This window comes from Phyllopteryx taeniolatus, chromosome 18 (genome assembly GCF_024500385.1).
Source record: "Phyllopteryx taeniolatus isolate TA_2022b chromosome 18, UOR_Ptae_1.2, whole genome shotgun sequence".
Taxonomy (NCBI): Eukaryota; Metazoa; Chordata; class Actinopteri; order Syngnathiformes; family Syngnathidae; genus Phyllopteryx; species Phyllopteryx taeniolatus.
This window is the reverse complement of record NC_084519.1, coordinates 8707513-8727064: the sequence shown is the minus strand read 5'-3', so window position 1 is coordinate 8727064 and position 19552 is coordinate 8707513. Positions and strand designations below refer to the sequence as shown.

General features: G+C 41.9%; 1 protein-coding gene across 3 annotated transcripts; it reads right to left on the bottom strand.

Moving 5' to 3' along the window:
* Nucleotides 1-3833: 3833 nt before the first annotated feature.
* Nucleotides 3834-13106, bottom strand: vgll2a (vestigial-like family member 2a). Of its 3 annotated transcripts, none has more exons than XM_061754854.1 (4): nucleotides 10305-13104; nucleotides 7884-8148; nucleotides 5427-5900; nucleotides 3834-3961 (listed from the first exon to the last, which is right to left on the bottom strand). In XM_061754854.1, the coding sequence occupies exons 1-4, from the start codon at nucleotides 10395-10397 to the stop codon at nucleotides 3918-3920; spliced, it is 876 nt and encodes a 291-aa protein (XP_061610838.1). In that variant the 5' UTR covers nucleotides 10398-13104; the 3' UTR covers nucleotides 3834-3917. The 3 variants fall into 3 exon arrangements, with proteins under 3 accessions (XP_061610838.1, XP_061610837.1, XP_061610836.1); XM_061754853.1 differs by lacking the exon at nucleotides 3834-3961 and having other exon boundaries at nucleotides 4863-5900; nucleotides 10305-10786; nucleotides 10883-13106; XM_061754852.1 differs by lacking the exon at nucleotides 3834-3961 and having other exon boundaries at nucleotides 4863-5900; nucleotides 10305-13106.
* Nucleotides 13107-19552: the final 6446 nt, after the last annotated feature.

Below are 19552 nucleotides of genomic sequence, written 5' to 3'. Positions count from 1 at the left end.
TGATTTTATAGTTGTAACATTACAACCTTAGATAAAGAAGAAAAGTTTATTCTTGTGAAATTTCACCTTTTTGGGTGTAGAATTGTGACTTTTTCACAATTTTGGGTGGCCAGACTGCAACTGATTTTAAATTACAATTACTTTTTTCCTCAATAAAATTCCAAATCATTATTGTTGTAGCATTACACCCTTAAAATAAAATAAAATTGTATTCTTTTTTAAAGTTTACAATGTTAGAATAGAGAAGAATAAAATCATATTATGGAGAAAAATATATTTTTCCATGAGAATGATTTGGAAGTTTGGTGAGAAATAAAGCTGCAAATTTTAAATAAGTCGCAATCTTGCACCTAAAAGTCAAGTAAAAGTCTGAATCTTATGAGGGAAAAAAAATAAATAAATCAACATTTCACAAAACGATTCTTGCTTTTTTTTGCAGTTATAATTTTACAACTATGAAATAATATTTAAGAGTAAAATCTAAATTCATACAAGAATGATTTGGAATTTTTTTGAGAACAAAAGTTGTAATTTTCCAAGAATGTATATATATTGTTTTAAAAGAAAATATTTTATTGTATTCTATTATTTTCCTATGAGATTATGACATTAAAAATAAAAAGTGCACCTGGTATGTCCAGTGTACCTCATGATTGCATTTCAACAAATGGATCATGCTTCGTGGGTCTCGCTAGCAAGCGAGCGAGTGGCGAGTAGAAACATGTGGAATGCATCGGGACGGTGACTGTCCATTGTCCGAGGTCTGTTCTGCTCTGTCGGACCTGTAAACTTCGCCGGGAGGGAGAGAAACACGATCACGCCGCTCTCATGGCCGACATCACACGAGGAAGAAAGAGGATGCTTTTAACGCTAGCGACCGACAAGCTTTCTGGCGTGACGGCAGCAAGCCACCCACAAGACAGAAAAGACAACATAAAAGGTTTACATGTCCAATTTCAATTTTTTTTTTTTTAGATGACTTTTTTTTCTAGTAAAATTTTAACTTTTCTCGAAAAACACAAGTTTTAAATAGGCATTTAAAAAATGTCCTTAGAAAATATAATCTTTCTCATAAAAATACAATTGTTTTCACTAAAAGAATCAAAATTTTAGCTCGTAAAATTCTATTAAAAAATACGTGACTCTTGTTAAATTATGGCTTTTTTATTTTGAAATTAAAACAAATCTAAATTCTTTAAAGATATAAATTAATTGTAAAAGAAATTTGAAAAGATATGACTTTTCGTCATTTTTATTTTACTTTTTATTGAAAAACCACAACCAATATTCTTTCCATTTGAAGGGTTTTATTTTTTTAAATTTTCTGTAAAAGAATGCAACTTTGAGCCTGTAAATTTTCTTGAAAAAAATACGACTTTATTCTTCTAAAATGGATTTTTTTTAATCATAATTATTTTAAACTTGATATTTGTTTATACACAATTTAAAAACGTTTCTTTTCACAAATTATAATAATTTTTCTGAAAATTAAAAATATCTTTCTTCTGAGAATTATTACTTTTTCCAAAAACAATTTTTTTCTTCTAAATATTGTTTTCACAAAACAATTCAACTACAACTTTATTTTCATGAGGAACTCAATGCGTTTACCTTAATTTAGACCTAATTTCTGGAAACGATTCGCTTCCAATCCCAATGCTGCCCCCAATGGTTTGTACCGGTCCTGCAGAATTTGTGCGGTTATCTTCCAGGACTAAATGAACTGGTAACATTTGCAGATTTGTCATTATTTTATCTATTTATTTTTGCCTTGTCTGTGGTCGTGACCTGCACACAGAACACATCTGAACGCGTCACTCGGAATGTTGGGACTCAGAGCGCTCCGTTACATTCAATTGAAATCTCACAAGTAAACACAATCAAATCATTGCTGTATTTATTTGTCAATAAAACAACACAGACGTACACACGCCAGACCACTTTTGGCAATATATTAAAATATTTACAATGTCACAGCTGCACAGTATGGACAGACACACACACACACACACACGCACACATTAATGGCTTGTGTTTCACAGCAGTTGCCACAGTAAATGCTTCCTCTTTCTTAACTTCACAGGGACGTTTACAACAGTGGATACGTGTGTGTGTTTGTGTGTGTGTGTGTGTGTGTGTGTGCGCGCACGCGTGCTTTTGCATGTGCAGTAAGTTGACGAGCAGTTGTCGTTGACAGCTGCATGGGGGCAGCGAGTGGCTCCAAATAGCTGAGTGGCACCCTCCCAGAGACCCCCACCCACTGGACCCACCTCGCCTGCCACCCCCCCTCCCCCCCACCCCTCAACTGTGGGGCAGGCGTCACATTCTAACCGCTTTTAAATCACAGTTTGTTTGTTTTTAATCGCACAATGAAGCTTCTGAAAAACAATCCAATCCATTTTTTTTTTTTTTCAACAGGGATTGACCGACTATCAAGATTCTTCATAATCGACTATAATGTGATAAAAGTCGAGTCCAAATCGATTAATCGGTGATTTCATTGATATTTTATAGGTAACGTCATTGATATTTTTTCCGCACATTACAGGTGTACCTGACCATTTTGGCGTCACGGACTGCTTTCAGAAACAAATAAAAAACAAATGATTAACAAAAATTACAACTCATCATTACGCTGAATGTTGTTTTTGTAGGTCTAGTCCATTTCCCTTTTTTTTTTTTTTTTTTTTTTTCCACCTGTGCTTTTAACGTTTCTGAGGATAGACATGCTTCCGGTCTCACTTTTGGTAAAAAAAAATTTCCACACGCTTGCAGCGTAGCACAGCTGTATGCTCTACTGAGACAAGAGCCAAAAACACGCGTTGAGAGATTAGTCGATTTCAAGCTTGAAATGTCCATGCAGAGTAGTACAGTCAGCTAATGATTTCACCCCCATGTTTTAGTCCGAATGGGGAAAACAAGCGGAAATGAGATGACATGAGCAAATCCTGTAGTCCATTTTGAGGTTTGGGGGAGCGGCCGGGGAGTGTCATTTGGGGAGTGCACATGCGGGGTGCAGGTCAACCAAACTGTGAACTTGGCTGCTGTTGGATCCTTGTTGATGGTGAGAAACTTTGCAGCGTCGGACTTGTATGAAAGCAGTTTTAAAAAGCCCCTTTCACACAGAGGGCCTGAGAAAGTGGCACATCAGAGTTGAAACAGGAAATAAGCCTGCGTCTTTCACACCAAACACTGCCACGCTGGCAAGCTGTGTTGCTGTGTTGATTTCAAGCCCCCATTTCAAGTCAGTACAGTTTACAAAGAACAGCGACACAAGGGAAGAAAAAAAAAATCTGTCAGCTTTTACAGAATGTATCCCCTTTCATGCAGAGTTTCCGGAAAACTGGCACATGAAAGACGTATTTCACACAGAACCCGGTGGAGGGTTCTAAGGGGGGAGGAGAGATGTGACTTTGCCAGGAGAGGTGGAAAATAGGTGGAATGCGGTCAACAAGTGAGTGAGGGGCCGCGACCAGAGTGCGAACCTGAGAGTCACTTGCCGATCACATTTTGTGCTGAAAGCAATTGTCACTGTCGTGCTGATGTCAGAAAGCATCTTACTGTAATTATCGAACGCAACGGACATTTCGTTTACAGAGACATCTCGCTGGCTTCGTTGAGTTCTGTCGCTGACGAATAAACTCTACCGTTAACACACCTCTGAAGCGCTAATTTGTTGGGAATTCAGCGTGAAAGGAGGCTTTGGAAACCACAACAGCTTTCACCACTACATTTTTTTCCCATTCGAGCGTCACCTCCAGTCTTCTCCGCCGCCGCCGTCCCGCCTTTGTCGCTATCCCTCAAGACTTTTCAAGCGTCAGCGGTCAAAAGTGAGCTGCAAGCAGAGCGTCAGTCAGTTTGTCTGTCCCGCTTTTTTTCCCCCGTTAGAGTGAAGTGGAGTGAAGGTCGGAAAGCGTCTAGAACCAGTACAAGTCCTTGCTCTTGTCCTGCGTCTGCAGACCTGAGAGGACCAAAGCGGAAAAGACAAACAGCAGGCATCAAAGAGGAAAAAAAAAAAGAGCGGAAAGGCGACAGCTGTCCGCGGGCGCGTAAGACGAGCCGAGCAGGCGGCGGAATCCGTCGTCAATTAATTCGGCTTTTCGCCGCCAATGTTGCTGCTTCGTTATGCGACGGCTCGCACGTTCTTTTTATTCCCAGATGACCAAGTTTGGAATAACAAAACCGGCAAAACCTACCATGTCAAATTTAGAGGCCCCTGGTTTAAGCATATTTATATAAACAATAATTCTCAATACCAAAACATTCTGTATTTTTGATGACTTAACCTAATGAGTCAGATGGTACACTGTAGTGTCAAATGATTGTTTAAAAAAGTTTTTAAAAAATAATACGTTTTACTGACTTCATCAAAATACACCTTGACTTTAGTCCCTTAAAGGCCACCGTACTTCCTGGTCGAGGCGCAAACCTTTAATCTTTAACAAAGAAGCTTGACACAATTTGTCTTAAAAAAAAAAAAAAAAAAAACATCTTACATTTGCTTACAATTTTCTCAACACTTTTGTCTCATTAAGCCGTTATTAATTTCAAGACAATACATTTTAATGGACAAATAAATGGAAAACCAAGCTTGTTTAAATAAAAATCTACTTTTTCAGTGGCACAATAGATCCTTTTAATATTTTAAAGATATTAATGTTTTTGTGGTCTAATACAACCTTTTTGTGAACAAATACAGTGTTTACTGGCAAAATTTATTTAACCATAAATTTGAAAAGAAATAAAATATTTAAAATATGACCATTTTAGTGGCCTAATATAGCCTTTTCCTGAACAAAAAGAAGCTTCAGAGGAAAACCCTAACATTTCATTGTAGCTTTTTGTGAACAAATATTGTGTTTTGATGGCAAAATGTCAACTTTACATCGAAGACTAGCTTATTTAAGCAACTATTGTAGTTTCAAAATATAGCGTCTGAAGTCAAAATATGATTTTTGTGTTCAATACAGCCTTTCGTGAACAAATACTGTACAGTGGTTTAATGGTAAAATATCACACTTACATGGGGGGGAAAGCCTGTTGAGGCAAAAATTTACCATTTTAGTGGCAAACAGTTTTTTTGTGGCCTCATATGGCCTTTTGCTGAACAAATGAGGCACAACACATTATTTCACATTATTGTCTAATGTACATTTTTGTGACCTAATATAGTGCTTGATCAAAATCAATCCTTTATATCTGAAACAACTCTGTTTAAGCAGAAATCATCAATTTGAGTGGCAAAATAAAAAACATTTCTCAACCCATTTTAAACAGTTAAAGTTGCTTTATTATGATTATTAATATTATAGTTTAAGAAACCACCACGACCGAGAAAGACCAACCTATCTGACTCAAGCGGGCATGGATTAGGGAATTGTGGCTGAAAACTGCAAGATCATCTTTTAAAATATTGCATTTCTCACCTGCATCCATGTTTAGTCCAATCTCTCCGACTCCGGAGAAACTCCCGCTCCAGGCCGCCGCCGACTCGCCTTTCCCGCCCAGGTCGCATGCCGAGCCGCCGGACGACGCCAGGCAGTGGTGAGGCCTGACGGACGGGACCAGCAGCGAGCCGTATCGGGGATCGAACGCCGCGCCGTACACCTCGTGCACCGCGGGCCGTGGGTACGTCGAACCCTGCGCACCCATGCTGCCCCCTAGCGAGTAGGGGTGGTGGTGATGGTGGTGGTGCGGGTGAGACGGGTGCCAGGCGTCTGGGCCGGGCTGGTGCAGGTGGCCGTGGAGGGGCGACGGGGCGTACGGGTCCCCCGCGGCGAAGGCCAGTTCTGAGTGGGGTGCCGACAGAGCGCTCGCCAGCGACGACGGGACAGGAGATGGGTAGGAACTGTTCCAGAAAGATGCCGGGAAATTTCTTTGGCTCATCGGGAAGGATCCGTCTGAAAAAGCAAGCGGCATCAGAAGGATGTTTTCCCCTCATATATTCAATTTTAAGGCAAAAAAATAACATTTACATAATAATGTGATCAAACCAGCAGTGTCATGTTTCATGGGAGATTAGCCTGTTGAAGTAAAAATAACCAGCCAGTTCCCCATATTGCCAGCCGTTTTAGAGCATCTCGACTGATCTTTCAAGACCCGCAGAATATTGGTCTGTGACGACATTAGCAACGAATCTATCAAAAGAAAGAGTAGACTCTCTTCTTTCACCCAGAAAAAAAAAACATCATTTCTGTTCTTTAGTAATCATGGAATGTAGAACATGGAATGGTTTTACCAAAACATCGGTTTCACTCCGTGAACTGCGTCATCTTTTCTCATGATCGCGACACACACTTTCTACTACCTACCACAACACATACTCTGTTTCTACCATACATGTACAGAATGTGTTCAAGTCTCAGGTGCCTAAACTTGTCCGATGGCCAACATGTTGGCATTTTTCTCCCTCATAATCGACGTGACGAGCTGCGATTCACCGCCTAATCTTTATCTTCTACTTAAAATCGGTGCTGATCTCAAATCCAAAGCGATGCAATGCCGCCATCTACGGTGATGTGTTAGTCATTACAGTGGTCGACAAACCTGAATTTCACAGACAAGCTGGGCGAGACATACTTGATATTTCTTATTCATCAGTGGCAGTAACTGGTTGGATTCCAGATGTCCAGATTCCAGTTGGATTCCTTTGAAAACATCTGACAATGAATAAGTTCAAGTCTACCATTTTAGTGTCAAAATTGAATCTTTTTGTGGATTAATATAGTCTCTTAGTTTTTGAGACACACCATTACATTTCATTGTCTAAGTTTGCCTTTTGTGTGCAAATGTGTTTGAATGGAAGGTAGCTCATTTGCATTGGAAACTAGCCCGGGCAAGCAGAACAATAAAAACAAAAGGCCTTCTTTCGGCAAAATAAATATTTTGTGTTGTCTAACTGCCTTTTTTTGATTAAATAAAAGCAAAACAAAAATTTCAATTGTTGAATGCAGCCTTTTTGTGATGAAATATTTATATGCAAACATATGCTAAAATAAGCATTTCTGCGGTCAATGGTGACATTTTTCCCGCACAAAAATTGTAATTTAGTGGCCAAATATACCTTCTTAATCTCAGAGAATATGATTTATGGGAACAAATGTTTTTTTCCCATCAAGAAACATTCCCTTGTGACACACTGTACTTGTTGGCATTGGAGGAGGTCAGCGCTGTGTGTGCCCGCGCTCGCGTTACGCTGAAAATATGACAATTGGTAACCTTATAGCGCGCAAACCTTATTAGAGCTGACGTGGTTGCTTGTGAGGTTAAGGAGGCAATTAGTCCGCAGTCAACACACAGAACATTTCATTGTCCAATGTTGTGTTTTGTGATCAAATACAGTGATTTGATTGCAGAATAAATATCACATTGACATGGGAAAGTACCCTGTTAAAGGAAAAATCAACCATTTTACTGGCAAAATATAGACTTTTAATGCATGATTAAAACAATTTTTTTTTTTTTTTCTGTACTTCTTTAAGTAAAGATTGGAAGTTATTTTGTCTCCTCTGGAAATGTACACACAGAAGCATACAGTAGGTTTGGTGGCAGGTTTAAAGATGTGTAGGCCAAAAATAACTTTTACCTCTCACACACACAGAATGCACCACTTGAGATGGCTTCCATTTTCAGTCTTGAGCTTTTACACACACGCAAACGTTGGACTCTCACTTAGACTCAAAAAAACCAAACAAAAAACTCAATAAATAAATGTAAAAAAAAAGTCAGCAATAAAGATTGATTTTTTCTCTCCTGTGTTTTAATGTTAGTCATGATGGTGGTGCATGCAGAGCCAAGTATTTTTTTAGGTGATAGTTGATGTAAAAAGTTTGAGAAGCATGAATGTATACGGCACCCATTTGAAGCTGTACAGACACACATACCTTTGGGGGTCTTGTGGCTGCTGGGTGGGTACGACGAGGAGGAGGAGGAGGAGGCGTGGCTGAGGGCGCGGCTGAAGTGTTGGTCGATGACGGCGCTGATGTCTCCGTGGAAGTACGTAAAGAGGACGCAACGGGCGTTCAGGTACTCGGCCCCCGGGGGCAGTTCCTTGTCCTCCTCCTTGATGGTGGGGGAGCCGGGGGGGCCCAGGCGGTTGCTGCTGCCGGCGTCCTGAGGGTCTTGCATTTTCCAGTCCAAGGCCAGCTTCTGCGACAGCATTTTCAATCCTTTTCAAAGCCTAACCATAACTGGAAAAACCCTCATTTAAAAGCCTAACCCTAATTTGAAACATTTGAATTGAAACCCTAATTTCAAAACCTAACCCTTTATTTGAAATCCTAATTTCAAACCTAATCTAAATTTGAAATTCTGAACCTAACTTTGAAACCCTAATTTTAAAATTTGACCCGAGCCTTAATTTAAAACCCTAGATTGAAAGTGTAATTTGAAACCATGATTTAAAACCTTAACCTGAAATTAAATCCCTGATTTGAAACCCTAAACTGAATATGAAACCTTTATTTGGAACTTCCAACCCTAACTTCAAACCCTAGATTGAAAGTCTAATATGAAACTACAATTTGCAATCTTAACCCCAATATGAAAACTTTTCTTTGAAAGCCTAACTTGATATCTTAACCCTGCTACGGCGTTTCAGTCGATTTCAAATTAGGGTTAGGGTTTCAAATTGAGGTCACATACCAGATTTCTTCCACGCATGGGTCCATACAAATAATACAAATGATTGTGATTGTAAAATATAAATTAACAATAATAATAATAATTCCAGAGCAGGTGTGTGCACATCGCACTTATCCTTTGATGCATCTAATTGATGATGAATAAAATTGACTACATTTTATTTATTGATCATTGTCAATTAAAATGAATGATTTCAGGCTCCCAAGACACAGTTCGGAAAGTCTGCTTTCCTCTCTTAAAGCTGATAAATTTTGATATTATTAATAAGAAATTGCACAAGCTAAAATTATGCATTTGATCTTTAATCTTGAATTTATATTTTCTTCCAAAAAAATAAACCTCTGTGGCTTCTATTCAAGTGGTTAATTCTAACATATCAAAACATCACAAACAAATGACACTTTTGGAATCCAAGCGTGTGCGTGCGTGTGTGTGTGTGTGTGTGTGTGTCCTTCCTGTAACACGCACACTCTAACCATCCAGCATACTGTATGGAGTCACTCAATTAAGCGGCGTAAGTGGAAAGTTCATTACTTTTCTAACTCATAATCACGAAATCTAAAAGCAGCTTATATCAAATCTTTCAGATGGTATGACTATTTGTGTAACCTTTAATACATTTAAGTTTAATTACTTGCGTGATGGACTTATCCAACTAATGAGAAATGCCATCATACAAAAAAACTACACAAAGGTAAATATATTTTAATTGGAATTCAAGATTAAAGCGCTGTGCACCATCAAACTTCATCATCAACATCATGGCAACATAGAGTTTAGTGACGGTATGTGATACATACTGTACATATTTAGAAACCATCCCATTTAGATGATAAAATGAGCCTCGGCCAATTTGAAAATGCAATCAAGCAAATATGAAATATGACTGCCAATCAAGATTAAAATGTTTAAAAGATTTAATGAGAGCAACATAGCGTTTGGGGGACATAAATGATTTGTAGTATTAAACATCCTTTTTAGATGACAAAATGAGCTTTGACTAATTGGCCTTTCAAAATATAACCAGGAAATTATGGAATACTAATGATTATAAACGGCAAAAATTAAGTTTACAATGTACTGGAATATAAATATATTTTATTTTTTTTTAATGAAAAGATGATATATTTTCTTCCAGAAGAGCAAATAAACTGCAATAAGATTGTTATCCTTAGTCCAACAATATTTACTTTTTTAAATGTTATTATTACTTCTCACTGTTCTTATTCTCTTTTATTTTGGCTTCAAGGCTGAAATAAATTCAATGAGGTAAGTACACACCTTTAAGATTCAATTATTTTTAGTGGTGATGACCTAAAAACAAAGTTTTATTTCAACAAATGTGAAGATCACCCGTTAACAATAATATGATTTTGCCATACATATTTATCCAATAAAAACACATTTTACATTTTCGAAAGAAGTACACAAATTTTCATTGTTGTATTCACTTAGTAATGCGTATTTACAAATCTATGACATAACATGTGCTAACGTATATTATTACTGTAACCCTTAATAAAAACAACAAACTAGAAAGACAAATATGCTCATGCAACCTGACATCAATGTCATTAGCGAAAAAGACAAGTGTTGATTGCATTTGGATTTTTGTTGTTGTGCAAGAAAATAATTCATTTTAAAAGTGCGGGTGCGCCTACCTGCTGCTGTTGTTGGTGGTGGTGGTAGGGCGTGTAGGAGGTGAAGTACGGCTGCGCTCCGAGCACCTGGTACATCACATCCAAGCAGCTCATGGCGGAGGCGTCACCAGCATGGGCCGGGCGTCATTGGAGCTGCAGAAGAGCCGCTGCTTCTTCTTCTTCTTCTTCTTCTTCTTCTTCTTCTTCTTCCCTGCATGCGGCCGAGTCCTTGAGCAGCGTGCGAGAGAACTAAGCAGTGACAGCACTTAACTCACACCCACCGACAGGCCACCCAGGGCCCAGCCCCCCTCACGTCCTCCATACAGCGCTCAGGACCCCGCCCCCCCACCTCGCACCCAGGAGACAAGCTCCATAGGCGGGGATCCTTCGTCCAATCACAGGCCCAGCTCCACCTCAGCGCGCTTCCAGGGTTACTTACAATGGCCGTCTACTCGATACACCCTTAAGAAGTGAGAGCTCGAACTGAGAGATACATGGACAGACTGACAGACAGCCAGGCAGACGAAAGGACGTATGCCATATTTTGAATGTATAATCCTCTGTGTGTTACACGTTAATGTGTTTTACATGACACTCACCGTCTGCCCTGGAGGATTGTGGGTAATGTGGTCTCGTCGCGTTCTTTCTCAGCTCTTGGTTAGTCCACCTTCCTTTAACCTTGTCTTCCGTCTTCCCAGCTGCCGCCGTTTTAGCTTCTCCACCCCTCCTCCACGCTTCCGTCCTTCCTGCTTTCCTTCCCGGCACATTACTTATTGTGCGTCGTTGTCGAGGAGATCTCGAGCAGGTGTGTGGGATTGTTGCCTCACCGCGGTGCACATCCTCATTCTTGTTTTTTGTTGTTGTTATTGTTGTTGTTCAGCTGCATGATGGCAAAGACCTGACTGTGACCCTTCATTTACCAAAGGCCTACCAGCACATCACCGCCCAAGGACACACACCCATTAGTGCGTGTGTGTGCTGCTAATGTAGTCTGTGTGCACCCTCAGGTGTTAAGATTGTCAGATAAAATAAAGTCAAAAACGATGAAAATTTCAGTTTCCCATGGTCCTCTCCATCCCTATTTTGTCCCTTTTGGTTTCTCTTCAGCCATTTTTCAGCCCCTGTGTCCCTCTTTTACCTCCAGTATTCCCTTTTGCGTTTTATTTGCCCTCCTTTGGTCTCATTTTGGTATCCTTTGGTCTCCTTGAGTTTTTCTCCTTGGGCTTTCTTTGGGTTCCCTTTGCCCTTTTGGTGTCTCCGTTGGACCCATTAGTTTCCCTTCGGCCCCTTTTGGTCTCCTTCGTGTCCCTTTAGCACCCTCATCTGTCCCCTCTGGTCTTGTTTTGGTTCTTTTCGGTTTTGTTTTGTTTTATCCCCCCAACCCCCTTTGATTTCCCTTCCCTCCTTTGGTCAGCTTCTGGTATCGTGCGGCCCCCCTTTGGTCCCATATATACTGTAGAAAGTCTTCCTCGAAGGGTGGAAGAGTTTCTGACTGCAAGTGGAAGAACATTAGTCCCCTTTTTCTCCACTTCCTGTCAGCATCCCAATACTTTTGTACCAGGGAAAATGTCGCTCTTGGTTATCATCTTCATTTCCCTCTAAGTGATGTTGGCTGGCAGCGTTAATCAGTGCGTTTACACCAGGAAGCCGGCGGGCGCGAGCGGGCGAGGATTGTCGAGATTCCAAACGGCATAGCGGGCGCACTTTCGGCAGCCATTTGTGAGGCTTGTTAAAACAAGAGGATGCCTGGCATGCCTCTCGCCATGTTTGTTTGTGCTCAGCCTGCTCAGTAAACAATGCGGGCACGCCGACAGGAAATATTCATTAACAGATCTAATTAAATACACACACACACACACACACACACTTTGAATGGCATTGAGGACATTTTATTGACTCATGCTTTCTTACTTGTAAAGATACTCAACTATGTTGCTGCATTATAAGCTGTACACTTGTGTGAGTGTGGGTGTTTGCGTGAGTGTGTGTGTGCGCCTTGGTATGGTGACCATGTAAAAGCGAGAAGACAGCTGGAGCTGTAAAAAGACACAACAGGAGCAGCAGCACCCAAACGGGGATAAAGACGGACTGAAGGGGGACAAAAGGAGGACAAATTAGGCCAAAAGAGTCTCATGAGGGGACCAAATGGGGTCAAACTGGACCAAGGAGGAGGTAGAGTGACTAGTGGTGGTCAAAGAAGGCAGAAAGGGACCAACGGTACAAACAAGGCCAAAAGGGGACCAAAGAAGACTAAAAGAGGGACTAATGGGGGACCAAAGCCGACTAAAGAAGGACAAAGGGGACGGAAGGAGGCCAAAGGAAGCCAAGAAAGGAACGATTGGGGGGACCCAAAGAGGACGCAAACAGGCTAACGGGGGCCAACTAAGACTAAACGGGGAAGGAAGGAGAAGGAGACCAACGGCATCCAGAAGAGATTAAAAATGGGGCTTATATAGTACAGGGACCAAAGGGACAAATGATGCAAAAAGGGAGCCAAAGAAGACCAAAGGCGGGACTGATGCTCGGGACCAACAAGGGGTAAAGGTGGCCACAGTAAAGCGGGCCAAAGGAGGTAGAAGGAATAGGATTGAACGGAGGCCAAAGGGGGCCAAAGGAGACCAGAACAGGGAAGATTGGGGGGAACCAAAAGAGGCCAAAGAGGACTGAAGGAGGCCAAAGGGTACCAACTGAGACTAAAAGTTGGCTGAAGGTGAACAAAGGGGACAAAAAGAGGCCAAAGGAACCCAAAACTGGGATGATGGTGGATCAAAATGAGAATGCTAAAAGAGGCCAATGAGGACTGAAGGCGACCAAAGGGAGACACATTTACGCTCACGATCACACCTTTGGGCAATTTAGTGTTCAATTATCCTAACATACATGTTTTTGGAATGTATGAGGAAACTGGAGTACACCAAGAAAAACTCATGTGAGCATGAAGAGAACACAGAGGAAGGCTGAGGTTCAAACCCCTGAAACTCAGAACTATGAAGCAAAAAGATCAAACAACTAAGGGGTTTTAATCGTTTATCTTCGATACCTTTGTGTATTTTATATGAAAATAAATTGATGATAATATAAAAGGAAAATCTTTGAAGTTAACAACAGTTAACGTGATGGTCAACTGTCAACGAGCTGTAATTAGAATCAGCTACTTAAATTGGCTAAATGCAATTCTTCTTATTGTACCTGTTTTATGTGAATTATTATTTCCGCCTTTGCAGCACAAACTGGGCATTCCAGCAGAGGATTTTCTGCATGTGTCCGACTGAAGCGTGATTCCCGCCACCAGGCAGACCCTGAACCCTTTCTGGTGGAAATGTTTGTCTTTGACAAGGCGTGAATAAGAAAATTGCTAAGTGGATATTGCGAGCGCCTTTGAGCACGCCGCCCTTGTGCTACCTCTGCCTAATAATACGCTTGAGCTGAGGCCAAATTAAATGTGAAAAGTGACAAAAAAAGTCCTCAATTGACTTTGACCTTCCTTTTCTGATGCCGCCAAGTGAAAAGTGAACTCTTTGTGAGCTTCGCAAGTGTTTGTATTATAAAGCCCCCCCCGAGTCATTTTTGTTTTAATTAAATGACGGCACGCTCGCTTTTAACACGCTTTGAAAAAAAGACCCCAGCTAACCTTTCGTACTCCTTTTTTGTGTCCATTTTTCTTCGTTCTCTTCTCTTCGTTTTTATCTTTGCCTTCTACATTGACTAGACGAGAGAAATCCTTTATTGTCATTGTATGGGCAGACATAACAAAATTGGAATGAGTGTGGGTGCTATTCTTGGTGTTTGTGTTCGTTCTGGACCGGTAGCACCTACCAGAGGGAAACAGGTGCAAGAGGTGGTTTGCAGGGGTCTTCTGAGGCAGCGGGACGTATAGATGTCCTTCCGTCGGCGGCAGATGATCCTTTGCGTTGTCTCGAGCACGCTTTGGAGTCTCTTCCGTTCTGCCCCAGCGTAGTGGGAGAACTACGCTGTGATGCAGTATGGAAGACTGCTCTCGATAGTCGAGAGGTAGAAGGTCACGGGCAGCTTATGGCAGATGTTTTTCTTGAGCCCCCTCAGGAAGTGCAGCCGCTGCTGTGCCTTCTAGATGACGGCCAAGGAGTTTCCAGACCTGGGGAGGTCAGCAGAGATCATGGTTTCCAGTTGCCAAAGAAGACTGGACAAAGAGGATCGAAGGAAACTGAAGGAGACCAAAGGAAGTCAGAGGAGAATGAAGGGGACCAAGAGAAACCAAAGGAGACCATGCTGGGATGAAGAGGGACGAAGAGTCAAACAAGGACAAAGGGGAAGCCACAGGAGATCAAAGGCATTTGAAGGGAACAAAAAAAAAAGAAAATACAAAAAGGCAACTAAAAGAAATTAAAGCATGACTGAAGGAAACCAAACACACCCAAAGGGGAATTTCAAGAAAATAGAGAACAGAAATTGCCAAAGGGGACCAAGGAAAACCGAAGTGGACCAAATTGGAAAAAAGCGGGCCAAAGAAGACCTGAAGGAGACCAAATGCGGTCAAAGAGGACCAAGGGAAACTAATGGGGACCAAAGAAGGCAAAAGGATGTTGAAGGAGACCAATGGAGGCAGAAAAGTGCCAAAGATACAGAAAGAGACCAAAAGAGGCAGAAGGGTGACTGTCTTTCTGTCTCCTTTGGCCTCTTGAGATCTCCTTCAGCCTCCTTTGGTGCTCTTTGCTCTCTTTTTTCCCCTTCAAGTTTCCTTTACCCCTCTTTGGTCCCCCTTTAATATTCGTCCTAACATCTTTTGCTTACATAAAGGTTTCCAAACAGCGACACAGGTGTCCCAAATGTCCAATTCTTCTTGAAACGGGTTGACCAACACAAAGTCTCCGGAGATGCAGAGATCTCCAGCACTTTCCACCCTGCGGCGTTCTCTCAATTAAAAAGTGAACATTCTGCCGATGAGGAATGAGAAGAAGGCCTGCAGCACGTCGAGGAATTTGCGGCACGTCTTGACGCCAGAGTCGGCTGCATACTTGACTGCAGATGGGCTCAATTGTTCCGAGACATTCTTTGCCATTTTCGTCTTTTCATGTCATGACTGTTTGATCGCATACGGACGCCTTAGAATCATCACGGATTTTTACACGGATTTGGGATGAATTATCATCTCATCAGACTAATGATACATACTCACACATTGGTTGTATTAAATCCAGTGCGAACTTGACTTACGAGTGATTGCTTGGACGATTTTGTTGCTTTGTGTTGCGAGCCCAAATTTACAAGCGAGTTACTTGAAACATTTTCTACAAATTCTTGCCAGGTTTTCCTTATTCAAGGTCACCGTTTTGTTTAACCTGACTGCAAATGTTCCTATTATGCGCGTTCCTTTCATCCATCCTTTCCCGTTCCGATCTGATTCAATAAAGTCTTTCCTTATGGTTCTTGTCAACTTCATTTTTGAGTCCCCTGTACTTCCATCTGCATGGCTTCTCTTTTACATGAGTTTACATCAGATGTCCAAACCACCGCTTGCTTCTTTTACCTTCTTTGAAACTTGGGTTACCTTCACCGCCCCCTGATATATTCGTTTCTTTTTCTGTTGCCTTTTCCGGTCACTCCAGACATGCATCACAACATCTTCATTTCCACAACATCAAGCTTCTTTTCTTCTACCTTCTTAAGTGGTGCAGTACGTCATTTCTGGTCCAACCACTACTTTGCCTTTTAATTTTATGGGGACCAGTTTTTCCATTCACACTGTATATGACGGTTAACGCCCTTTTTCATTCCCTCTGCATAGAACCAAGATGTAAAATTCGCTTACCCCCATTGTGTTTACCTTGTCTAATTGTATTGTGGCTTGCTGATCCTTTTCCAGCTAGGTTGTCATGTACTTAGAATAATAATAATAATAATAATAATAATAATAATAATACATGAAACAGCAATTTTCAGGATCCTCAAAGAAGCGTTACACAAAACATTTAACAATAAACAAAAAACTCTAAGAATGTGGGTTTCCGTCAGGTGCGGGAGCCGGTATACGTTGCCACGGTCAACCACACAGACGGGACACCAACCACCAAGGTGGTGCCGCAGAGAGTCCTCGTCGGGAGCCTTGGTGGATGCAGTGGGGACAGCAGTCCAGAGTCCTGCACCCAACCAATGATCTCCGCGGAAGAAGGTGTCCGAAAGCAGAGCCTGAGGAGCCGCACGGATGTTCATGGCAGCACCACAGCTGAAGTCGGAAAGGAGCCAGCGCTTGGAGGTGGAGGGTTGTCGCGACAGAATGGATGGGAGGAAGTTGAGCAGGATCCGCCAGCGTAACAGATGACGAGAGCTATAGCTAGCTCGAGAAAGGAGGCAGAGGTCCCGGGCAGCAAGGATTTACCACACCGAGACAGGTGCAAACCAGCCCTGTTTCTACAAACCTTTGACATTTGGCCACAGTGCGGCGATGGATCCTGGTAAAAGCAAACCACTTGCACTAAAAAATAAACTCTCTTTTCAGTGGTTGGTTCTTTCTGCTGATCTTCAGCCCTCTACTTCCCAGAGCATATTTGCATCTTTCAAGCTTCCTTTATAGGGCTGTTCTGATCTCTGCTACCAATACCATGTCGTATGCATAGGAAATGCACTACGGTAGTTCCTCCATTACAGCTTCCATTAGAAAACAAAAAACGCTGTTGAAAAGTAGAGGGCTAAGACCAGATCTCTGATGCACGTATTGTACAGATTGAGAGATGGAATGAGCCATAGTGGCTGTGGGTTGGGCACCAAATTCCATAGTGAATAAATTAAGACCTCATTGACAGAGCATCATTATCTTTGTGAAGGCAGAATTCTTAGATAGTGTTTTTAATTAGACAACGATGATTCTCTTTTCTGTATCTGATGATTTTTGTATTAATTATCGTCACGTGGGGGCCCGCCGGCGTCACTTGAATGAATGCCAAGGATAAAAGCGAAAGAGTCGGTCGTCGCATTCTCGTTGCCGGGCGCTCGCCTCGGACACGACGCCACACTTGTTGCGGGAAACGCGCTCGGTCGCCGGGGAGTTGATGCGGATGAAAAGCGTTTGATGAACATTCCGGGCTGCGTGGATGCTACAGTCACTGAAGGCGGTCCTTCATTAGAGGTGGCTCATTAGCTGTGTATGCGCGCACCTTAATTAACAGAAATCCTCTTAGTCTGTGGCAGAGCAGTGACTGAGTGACTTTTTTCACTTATCATCACAATATTAAAAAAAAAGTTGTTGTTTTTTTTTTTAATCTAAATTGTCCATTAGCCTGAATGTGAATACTATACTATACTATTTGTATATTCCTGCCCTGCTATTGGCTGATGATGTGTTTACTGTTTGTATATACTGTATGTGACCTGACATTGACTGGCAATCAGTCTTTTGTTTTTGTGACCTGACATTGATTTGTGACCAGTCTATTCATGCTTTTTTTTTTTTTATTTCACTGAAGATAACATTAAATTAATCAGAAATACAGACCAGGTAAAAGAACAATTCCAAACGTTTTAAACGGGAGAGTATGTGCCCTGCCGTTGACTGGCAACTAATCCATTGTTTGTCTCCATGTGCCCTGCGTTTGGCTTGTGACCAGTCCAAAGTGTACCCAGCTTCTCGCCAAAAGTCAGCTGGGATAGACACCCGCTCACCCGTCATCCTAATGAGGACAAGCCCAGAGAAAACAGATAGACGGATGGCTGTTGGGCCATTTAGCCTTTCTTCCCTCCCTGCAAGCTCCTCTTGGAGGCGAGACGGCGTTGTGATGAAAAGACTCGCCAAGGACCCCACCGCCACTTGCATAAATTGGCTCGTTAAGAGTACGGGTGAGTGACACGTCGCCTGCATTCAGCGTCTGCGACACAGGTGCAGCGTTAGTCAAACCGCTTGTCTTACGGTCTTAAAAAAAACGAAAAAAAAAAAACCCGCCTGCCGGCCTGATCGATTCGCCATTTCTTTTGGCGTCAATTAGCGCGTGAACACAAACATGGCGACAACTGATCGATGGGAAACAACGCACGAAGGAGTACAATGAGCCAAGATGCATCCATCCCAAGGCCAAAGACGTGTCTGAATGAACGAGGAGGGACAATGAAGATGCTGTGAATAAAGGGGTGTGTGTGTGCGTGCGTGTGCGCGTGTCCGTGCGTGTGTGTGTGTGTGTGTGTGTGTGTGTGTGTGTGTGTGTGTGTGTGTGTGTGTGCGCACCCCATTACCCTGAAAAAGCCACCAAAAGTGTGGCTTCGGCGGCAGGCATGAATACAACAAGACACCGAGTGTGCGTTTCATATGCGAGGGGAATAAAAGGAGGGCCTGGCGTGAAGGGGGTACGGCAAATGGGGGCAGTTAGGGGGGGAACGTTGAGGGTTCGGAGAGCCGGGCGACCAGTCTCCAAGCAACTCACAATAGAAGGTCAGCCAGAGGCAGAAAGGAAGGAGATGACAATACGGAAACTACAGGATAATCCTTTATTCTACCATGGGTGGACGGATGCTATTAGGGATTAGATGTAGCATATACGTATGCGGTACATGCGCATTCACACCAAGGGGAAAGTTCAACGCCAACAAAATGTTCAATTTCTTTGGTTCTTTAATCTGAGCATTTACACTAGCAAGACTCCAGTATTCATATTTACATTTGTTGCTTTCATTTAGCCTCTTACTGCCTACTTACTTGTAGCACTTGTAGTTTATTACAACGTGTCAACTGATAAAAGCCCCTGTAATGTAAAGTGAAAATTATTGTGTTCTAAAATTTACAACACAGAAGAGTGTTGTCAACAACCCTGCCAAATGTAAATGATTTAAAAAATAATAATAATAATAATAATTGCCAGGTATATAAAATGAGGCTTCAAAATTGAACAAAATCCATCTTTTTCTTTTGTGACTTCTGTGGTACATTCTAATGTTTGTCAAGGCAGAGCTTTTGTGATCCATCGATGAGAAAACCAACGTGTGAACTCGAGAGCTGTTTTGCGAGCTTTTGCCTGAAGGCAACACACACGCACATGGAACAGTAAACAGTAACAAGGACAAGGAGCGACAATGCCATGAAGGCAGGCAGGCAGGGAATGTTATGGCACGGCAAACTCTTTTGAAATGTATTCGTAATTATCCTTCTATTACACGCAGGACTACTCAAATAAAAACACTTGTTATTGAATAATCATCGGCGCTTTGTGGCGGCGGCGGCAAAGAATTTGTTAAAAGACGCACTTGAGAGGCTTGTTTAAAAAATTAACTGCAAGGCCGACGAGAACTTTGCGCTGGTCTTGCCAAGG